Source organism: Sapajus apella, unplaced genomic scaffold (genome assembly GCF_009761245.1).
Source record: "Sapajus apella isolate SASKATOON/1434 unplaced genomic scaffold, GSC_monkey_1.0 scaffold43, whole genome shotgun sequence".
NCBI lineage: Eukaryota > Metazoa > Chordata > Mammalia > Primates > Cebidae > Sapajus > Sapajus apella.
Genome location: NW_022436983.1, coordinates 13,799,604 through 13,809,130, shown reverse-complemented (window position 1 = coordinate 13,809,130; position 9,527 = coordinate 13,799,604). Strand labels below are relative to the sequence as shown.

The 9,527-nt window shown below is 47.6% G+C and overlaps 1 protein-coding gene across 1 annotated transcript in view; it reads right to left on the bottom strand.

Annotated features, from left to right (window-relative positions):
• Positions 1 to 8,413: 8,413 nt before the first annotated feature.
• CDA (cytidine deaminase) overlaps positions 8,414 to 9,527 on the bottom strand; it is a 28,091-nt gene continuing 26,977 nt past the window's right edge. Inside the window, exon 4 of the mRNA XM_032300675.1 lies at positions 8,414 to 8,857. Within this exon, the coding sequence (XP_032156566.1) occupies positions 8,741 to 8,857 (117 nt within the window). The 3' untranslated portion in view covers positions 8,414 to 8,740. The remainder of the gene's footprint in view (positions 8,858 to 9,527) is intronic.

Below are 9,527 nucleotides of genomic sequence, written 5' to 3'. Positions count from 1 at the left end.
GCCGACGCCCGCGGGCCAGGGACTCCGAAAAGCTAGCTATTTTTTTTTTAAATGGTTTTCTTCATATCTCTACCTTTCCTCCTCCCTCCCTCCCACCCTCTCTTCCTCCCTCCCTCCCTCTTCCTAGACAAGGTCTTGTTCTGTTGCCCAGGCTGGAGTGCAATGGGAAGATCATAGCTCACAGCTTCCAACTCCTGGGTTCAAGCGTGCCTCCTGCCTCAACCTCCCAGGTAGCTAGGACTATAGGTGTGAGCCACTGAAAGCAGCTTTGCAAAAATTATAGCAGTGAGAAAATTTTAGCAGTGGGAGAGATCTGCTACAGCCAACCTCCCTGCTGTTGCCTTTAGCTTTCAAGTTGCCTTAATTATACCTGTGCTTAGGCCCAGCTAACTCTGAAAGACATTTAGTTTATAGTTTAAATGGTAGTAGCCCTTCCCCAAAACGCAACTGCCTTTGTAAAGCTAATGAAAGGCCACCAAGCTGGGGGAAGAGGAGCCTGAACTCTGCTAAGGCGTAGACATAAAGGATTGCTAGCCATTATTCTAGAGGTCACAGATATGCAACTTCCCTGATTACTCCTGCAAAAACACCACTATTGTAGATTGGCCTTTTGAGATACCTTTTCAAGTTTTTTGCATGTCTGACACCTGTGGCTCCACCTGGACCCCCCCCCCCCCCCCCCCCCCCCCCCCCCCCCCCGCCCCAGTCAATGGCTCCACTGTTCCTGTGACACCACACAGGAGCAACCCAGTGTAAGAAGAGGCTTCAACTCCCTATGAATTTATCTCTGACCCAGACAATCAGCAGCAAGCACCCATTACCTAGCCACCCCTACTCCTTCCCCAAAACTGCCTTTGGAAAACTCCTAACCTAGGAGCCTTTGATGAGATTGACTTGAGTAATGACTCTGTCTCCCAAGTGCCCTGGCTGGCCTCATGTCTATTAAACTCTTTCTTCACTGCAATGCCATGATCTTCGTTTGTACAGTGGGCAGGAAGAACCCATTGGTAGTTATACCACCACATCCACCTAATTTTAAAATTTTATGTAAGACAGCATCTCACCACATTGCCTGGGATGAACTTGAACTCCTGGCCTCAAGTGATCCCCCTGCCTCAGCCTCCCAAAATGCTGAGATTACAGGTATGAGCCACTGTGCCCAGCCTCTACTAGTTCTTGATTTAGCAGGCTGAGATATTTAAGGTACACAGCTGACTATGTGACCCCCCAACTGAAACTGATGGCTGCCCTTTGGAATAAGGTCAAACTCCTTAACAGGGCTAACCAGACCTGCATCTTCTGACATTTCCACCATGCTTATCTACTTTATTGTTTTCTTTTCTTTATTCATGTACATTTTGAATTTTTACATCTTTAGAATACCCATCTCCTGGCATTTGTGCCATATATATTATCCCCTCCTCTGGATAGTGGGCTGGATGTTAATGACTTGCTTCTATGGACTAAATTTGTTCAAAGGGATGGACTGTTACTTTCATGACATTGCAAAGACTCTGGTTTCTGTCTTGCTTGCTCGTTCTAAGAGAAGTAAGCTGCCAAGTTGTAAACTGCCCTTTGGAGAGGCCCACATAGCAAGGAACTGGATAGTAACAACAGCCCACAGTGAACTGAATCTTGCCAGCAACTGTTGTGAGTGAGCTTTTAAATGGATCCAGCCCCAGTCAGGTCTTCAGATGAGACTGCAGCCCTGCCTGACACGTTCATTGCCACTTTGTAAGAGACCTTGAGTCATAGGACCTGGCTCAGCCCGGAATACTGCCCTGCAGAAACTGCAAGATGATAAATATTTGTTGTTCTCAGCCAGTAAATGTTTAGTAATTTGCTAAACAACAATAGATAACTAATGTCACTATTATACCATATTGTTTTCCATTTAGTCACAGAGTTTTAAAAAATTTAATATTCTTCTTTTTATTTTTTTGAGATGGAGTCTTGGTCTGTGGCCCAGGCTGGAGTGCAGTGGCATGATTTTGGCTCACTACAACCTCCATCTCCAGGGTTCAAGTAATTCTAAAGCCTCAGCCTCCTGAGTAGCTGAGATTATAGGTGCATGTCACAATGCCCAGCTAATTTTTGTATTTTTTAGTAAAGACAGGGTTTTGCCATGTTGGCCAGGCTGATCTTGAACTCCTGACCTTAGGTGATCCGCCAGCCTCAGCTTCACAGTGTTGGGATTATAGGCATGAGCCACCACGCCCAACCTAAACATTTAATCTTCTTAACTCCTCTTTCCTGTACCCGTCAAAAGCTGTGTTTACAGATTGGGTGTTCCTTCCACATCTGTTCCCATGCTCATATAACCATATACAAAATGCTAAACAGATGAGAGACTTATTAGGCCATTCATTATTTATTCTTGAACAGTGTCCTCTGGCTTCATTTCAGATTCAGAGACTGAAAGTACCCCGAATGTCTGTCAGTTATAGCTGTGCTCTCCTCCCTGCCAAAAGGAAACCCTAAAGAGTCGTGTGGTTTACAAGAGCAATTAGCAGCAGCTGGCCAGAGCAGCAGAAATATACACTCTTCTATTAATTTCCACGAGAGTCTGGGACTGTGCTTTAGGGTCCTGAAAAACACAGACAGCGCTGGACAATAGAATATATACCACTCCGAAAACACATGTCCTCCACACTGCGTTCTGCACACTGGGACTGCAAAGTGAAAATGCTTTTATTGTCTCTCTACAGGCAAATGGGTATTGTTCTTCCAAGACGCCATTGTCAAAGAATCTCTGGATTCCTTTGAGAATCGCGTTCCATAGACTGTTTCCATGAAGTGTAAGGGCACTGAGCTTAGTCCTCAGGTCAATCTCATATTTTACCCTTCTTCAAACCCCATTCCCTTAGTGGATGACGCTTCTCTGCTCTGACTAAAACATCCTCTCCTCCAGGTGGTCCTGCAGGAAGGCAAGTTCTACTTTTCTTTTTCTTTTCTTTCTTTTTTTTTTTTTGAAACAGTGAATTAGGAAAGACTGCAAACAAACCTCTTGAACACTGAACTGGGAAGGCAGTGGTGATTTATTCGGCCAGGAGCTACGGCCGGTGAAAATACCTTGACAGCCAAGCTCCCCAACTAGAAAATCCTGTCCCCCACCTTTCTTTTTTTTTTTTTAGAGATGGGGTCTCGCTATGTTGCCCAGGCTGGAGTGCAGTGGCTATTCACAGGCGTGATCCCACTACTGAATCAGCATGGGAGTTTTGACCTGCTCTGTTTCTGACCTGGGCCGGTTCACCCCTCTTTAGGAAACCTGGTGGTCCCCTGCTCCTGGGACCATATTGATGCCGAACTTAGTGCGGACACCAGATTGGCATAGCACACTACAGCCCAGAACTCCTGGGCTCAAGTGATCCTCCCACCTCAGCCTCCCGAGTAGCTGGGGCTACAGGCGCGTGCCACGGTGCCTGGCTCCTGTCCCCTTTTAAAGGCTCACAATGTTAGAAATTACATGTGAAAAGGTCTCGATCCATGAAGTAGGAGCGTGGTACGTGACTTAGGTGGAGGTCTGATCATGTTTAAGCAAAAAGAATGCCTTCCAGAAAGATTCCTCCATACCATGCCTGCTACCTATGGGGTGCAATTAAAGGTGGCACCCAGTCCGCTAGGTTTTACCTCTCCTATTGAAATGCAATGCAGAACGCTGGGGGAAGTGGTCTAGAAGTTAAGAAGATGAAGGGTGATTAAGGGTCTGCTTCCTCAACAGGGTCTGGCTCTGTTGCCCAGACAGGAGTACAGTGGTGGGATCTCGGCTCACATGTATTACAGGCATGTGCCACCAAACCCAGCTAATTTTTGTATTTTTAGTAGAGATGGAGTTTCACCATGTTGGTCAGGGTGGTCTCAAACTCCTGACCTCATGATCTGTCCCCCTCAGCCTCCCAAAGTGCTGGGATTACAGGCGTGAGTTACCACACCTGGCCTAATTAAAGAAAATTTTTTTGTAGAGATAGAGGTTCACCATGTTGCCCAGACAGGTCTTGAGCTCTTGGACTCAAGTGATCCGCTTGCTTCAGCCTCCTAAAGTGCTGGAATTACAGGCATGAGCCACCGCGCCTGGCCAAGTTCTACTGTTTCTGCTGCTTGCTGCCAGGGCTCTTTCTTCATCTTGGGGGCCACTTGTCATAAAGAACTATAATCATGCAGATCCCTTTTTCCCACTGATACACTAGGAGCTCTGCGAGGGCAAGAACTTTGCCTCACTTACTCCTGCGTCCCTGGGAACTGGTCTCAGCAGTAAGCACCGATAAATAATTGTGCAAAGAATGAGCCGGACGTGGTGGCTCATGCCTGTAATCCCAGCACTTTGGGAGGCTGAGGCAGGCAGATCACTTGAGGTCAGGAGTTCGAGACCAGCCTGACCAACATGGTGAAACCCTGTCTCTATGAAAAGTACAACAATTAGCCGGGCATGCTGGCAGGCATTTGTAATCCCAGCTACTCAGGAGTCAGAGGCAGGAGAATCACTTGAACCCTGGAGGCAGAGGTTGTAGTCAGCTGAGATTGCGGCACTGCACTCCCACCCGGGCAACAGAGGGAGACTCCATTTAAAAAAAAAAGAAGAAGAATAAATTGGCTGTAAAACTCTGCTGCTTGTTTGCAAAAATCAAATCCATCCTCAAAGGACCAAAATTTGTCACCCTTGATGAAGGTTAACAGTGAAGATTTATGAGAATTTGCTGAGGGTCAAACATTGGGCCTTTATTTTATTTTATTTTATTTTATTGAGATGGAGTTTCACTCTTGTTGCCCAGGCTGGAGTGCAGTGGCATGATCTCAGCTCATTGCAACCTCTGCCTCCTGGGTTGAAGCGATTCTTGTGCCTCAGCCTTCCAAGTAGCTTGGATTACAGGCACCTGCCACCATGCCCAGCTAATTTTTTGTATTTGTAGTAGAGACAGGGTTTCGCCATGTTGCCCAGGCTGGTCTTGAACTCCTGACCTCAGGTGATCCACCTGCCTTGGCCTCCCAAAGTGCTGGGTTAACAGGGGTGAACCACTGTGCCTGGCCAACACCGGGCCTTTAAAATTGCATTATTTCATTCAATCCTTGCCACCATCCTAGGGCCTGGATACTATCATCCCCATTCTGCAGATGAGGAAATTGAGTCTCAGAATAATGAAATAACTTGCCCAAAGTCACAAAGTTTGGAGGCTGTTCAACCCAAAGTGCAAATGTTTAACCATTACGTTATACCCTTTTTTCTTTCTTTATATATCGTTAATAGTTTTTTTTAAAAATGTTTTGGAAATTAAAAAAGATATGTACAAAGAAGAAAATGTCAATCATTCATATTTCCAAGAAGCAGATTAATAACTGATGGCCAGATTTCCCTCCAGCTTCCTCTTTTTTTACATTTCTACACCCGCCTTTGCTGAGAACAGAGGAATGAGCTGAAGGGCCCCAAAGCCACTTCTTTTTGTTTTATTTATTTATTTGTTTATTTTGAGACAGTCTCACTCTGTCGCCCAGGCTAAAGTGCAGTGGTGCAATCTCAGCTCACTGTAACCTCCGCCTCCTGGGTTCAAGCAATTCTCCTGTCTCAGCCTCCCAAGTAGCTGGAATTATAGGCATGCACCACCATGCCTGGCTGAATTAGTAGAGACAGGCTTTTGCCACTTTGGAGAGGCTGGTCTTGAACTCCTGACCTCAAGTCAGGAGTGATCCACCTGCCTCGGCCTCCCAAAGTGTTAGGATTGTAAGTGTGAGCCACTGTGCCCAGCCTGTTGTTGTTTTAGAGACAGGATTTTACTCTGCTGCTCAGACTAGAATGCAGTGGTGCAGTCATGGCCCACTGTGGCCCCGAACTCCTGGGCTCAAGACATCTGTCTGCTTCAGCCTCCTGAGTAGCTGGGACCATAGGCCTGCACCATAAGGCCAAGCTATTTATTTTATTTTATTATTTGTAGATACAGAATCTTGCTATGTTTACTTGGCTGGTCTTGAATTCCTGACCTCAAGAGACCCTCCTACCTCAGCCTCCTACAGTGTTGGGATTATAGGTGTGAGCCACCGTGCTTGGCCACCAAAACCATCTCTAAAGAAACGTAGGCCAGGCATGGTGGCCTCTTTGGGAGGCCGAGGCAGGTGCATCATGAGGTCAAGAGTTCAAGACCAGACTGACCAAGATGATGAAACCCTGTCTCTATTAAAACTACAAAAATTAGCCAGGTGTGGTAGCAGGCACCTGTAATTTCAGCTACTTGGGAGGCTGAGGCAGGAGAATCACTCAAACCCAGGTGGCAAAGGTTGCAATATGCAGAGATTGTGCCACTGCACTTCAGCCTGGGTGACAGAGTGAGACTCTGTCTCAAAAAAACAAAAAAAGAAAGAAAGAAAGGCAGTGTGGAGTTGTGCGTCATATAGCCAAGCCGGAATGGCTGGGATGCTCCCAGAATGGCAGCAGGTAAGTCTGAATGTGCTGTGGCAAAGCCAGTCTCATCAGATGGCAGCACTGGATTAGGGTGGAAAGGACTTCCAGGGAAGGGGCGATGTCCACTTGGGTGCCCCAAGTACTCACTTGTCCTGGGAAAAGGAAACCTAAGCTGTATTCTTATCCCACCCAATGAGCCAGCCCCAAGATTAACTCCTCCTGGCAGGACTCCTGGAGCTGTCATCCCCTCCAGAGGCCCCACCCTGGCTCCTTCCTTATTCAGTCCTGATCTTCCTAATTGTGTGTGTGTGTGTGTGTGTGTGTGTGTGTGTGTGTGTATGTGTGTGTGAGAGAGAGAGAGAGAGAGAGAGAGAGAGAGAGAGAAACCAGTGGACCAATGAAAGAAACAGTCCCTCCCTGTCTTTACACTCCAGACAGCAGCAAGCTCCCGACACCTTACACTTGGTTCTGCCTGGATCACAGAGTGCACTCCTGTGCATTAGACCTGTGTACACCTCTCTCTTTCTGTCAGGCCCTCAAGGGCAGAGGCTGTTTTTCTCTGTAGTATTTAGCATATTCGACGTATAAAAGATAATCAGTAAATTGAGATATCAGCTACGGGGGAATGGGGAAAAAAGTGCTTGGAATCAGACCTAGTTTTTTTGTTTGTTTCTTTTTGTTTTATTGAGACAGTCTCACTCTGTCACCCAGGCTGGAGGCCAATGGCACGATCTCAGCTCACTGCAACCTCTGCCTCCCGGGTTCAAATGATTCTCTTGCCTCAGCCTCCTGAATGGCTGGGATTATGGGTGCCTGCCACCATGCCTGGCTAGTTTTTTTTTTTTTTTTTGAGACGGAGTTTCACTCTTGTTACCCAGGCTGGAGTGCAATGGCGCGATCTCGGCTCACCGCAACCTCCGCCTCCTGGGTTCAGGCAATTCTCCTGCCTCAGCCTCCTGAGTAGCTGGGATTACAGGCATGCGCCACCATGCCCAGCTCATTTTTTGTAGTTTTAGTAGAGACGGGGTTTCACCGTGTTGACCAGGATGGTCTCGATCTCTTGACCTCGTGATCCACCCGCTTCGGCCTCCCAAAGTGCTGGGATTACAGGCTTGAGCCACCGTGCCCGGCCATAGTTTTTGTATTTTTTAGTAGAGATGTGGTTTCACCATGTTGGTCAGGCTGGTCTCGACCCCCTGACTTCAGGTGATCCGCTCTCCTTGGCCTCCCAAAGTGTTGGGATTACAGGCATGAGGCGCCATGCCCGGCCCAGATGTACCTAATTCTGATTCAGTTCTGCCACATTAGCTATGTGACTTTGGGTGAGCAACTCAATCACTGTGAGCTTTGAGTTACTTATTGCTAAATTGAGAACACTAATAATTAACCTTTGAGTTTGATAAATGAGGACTGAACAGGTCCACACAGGTCACACACCTCAGTGTAGTGCATGGCAAAAAGCAGGCAGTGTTTCCAGACCGCAGCGGGGTCAAGGGCCCCAGATTCTATTCTGAGCTTTGCCATCATCCTGGAGCAGGGTATTCAACTTCTCCAAAGCCCAGTGCTCTCATCTGTGAGAAGGGGGCATCTCCACACCCACCGCACAGAACTGTGGAGCACTTTAAACTTAAAATAATGCACACAAAAGTATCTGACATACAGCAGCTACGAGAGAAACCTTTGTTACACTGTCTAGACAAGCCTGTGCCTGACCCTTTATACTCTGGAATCTCTCAGTCACACCATCCAATGCTCAGGTCTGTAAGGAGACAAAAACACACTCTAGGATGGTTATTGGCAGTTAGGACCAGCCCAGGGGAGCTGCCCATTTAGAGAATGGGGGAGGGGCGGGGCAGGTCGACAAGTCACCTAAAACCTCAGCTGTTCGCACCACAAGGTCCACAGTTCCAAGGGACCCATTTTCTCTCCCAGCAGAAAGAGTCCAGGTCTTCCTAAAAAGACAAATCACGCTGTCCTTCCTCAGAGCTGCAAGCAAGCATAGAGACAGAACAAGACACACTCTTGGATTCAGGATGTTCTGTGATGTTTGTAATTATAAAAGTTGCTTGGAACTGGATAGAACCTTGGGAAGGCTGATGGGGAACCAGTCTACACTAGGCGGGACTTTGAAAGAGGGCCCCACAGGAAGGAAAGGAAAGGCAGGCGGTGTTCTAAGTCTCAAGGCAGGTTGCTAGGAGGGGTGCTGGCCTGGCCTGGAGTGTAATTTGGAAATATCATCTTTGCCCAGCCCCTGTAGGGCTGGGGCCCACTGGGCAGGTGTCCCCAGGGCTGTGAGACATCTTTATGATGTTCTCCAGGTGGCTGTCACAGGCGGTGGGTGTTCTCTGGCTGTCACTGGGTCTTCTGCAGGTCCTCGGGCCCAAAGGAGAAAGGCAGCAGCTCCTGGACCGTCATGACAATATATGTACCATCCGGCTTGGTCATGTACACCGCCCAGTTGGTGCCAAACTGGAAAAGAGGCAAAGCTGGCATGAGAGATGCAGTGTGGCTGCAGAGTCTGAATCTGATTCTACCACTCACTGTCTAATGTTCCTCTCTTTGCCTTGATTTTCTCATCTGTAAAATGGGAATGACCATAATAGTACCTGGATCATAGAGCTGTAGGGAGGAGGAAATTAAAGAACGCAGTGAAGCTGATCAGTGCATGGCACACTGTGAACAGGCACCATGAAAGACTCACCCTGGACTTTATAAGAGCAACAGCCAACCCTGGAGCCAGACCTCCTTCTGCTATGACAAATGACAACTAACACCTGCTTCCCTTACAGTATCCCCTTCACACCTCACACCAGGAGAAGTTGCATGCCTACTACATACACACAGTGTATTAGTCTGTTCTCAAGCTTCTAATAAAGACATACCCAAGACTAGGTAATTTATAAGGAAGAGAGGTTTAGGCCGGGCACAGTGACTCACACCTGTAATCCCAGCACTTTGGGAGGCTGAGGCAGGCAGATCTCCTGAGGTCAGGAGTTTGCGACCAGCCTGGGCGACATGGTGAAAGCCTATCTCTATTAAAATTATAAAAATTAGCCAGGTGTGGTGGCAAGTGCCTGTAATCCCAGCTTCTTGGAAGGCTGAGGCAGGAGAATCTCTGGAACCCAGGAGGCAGAGGTTG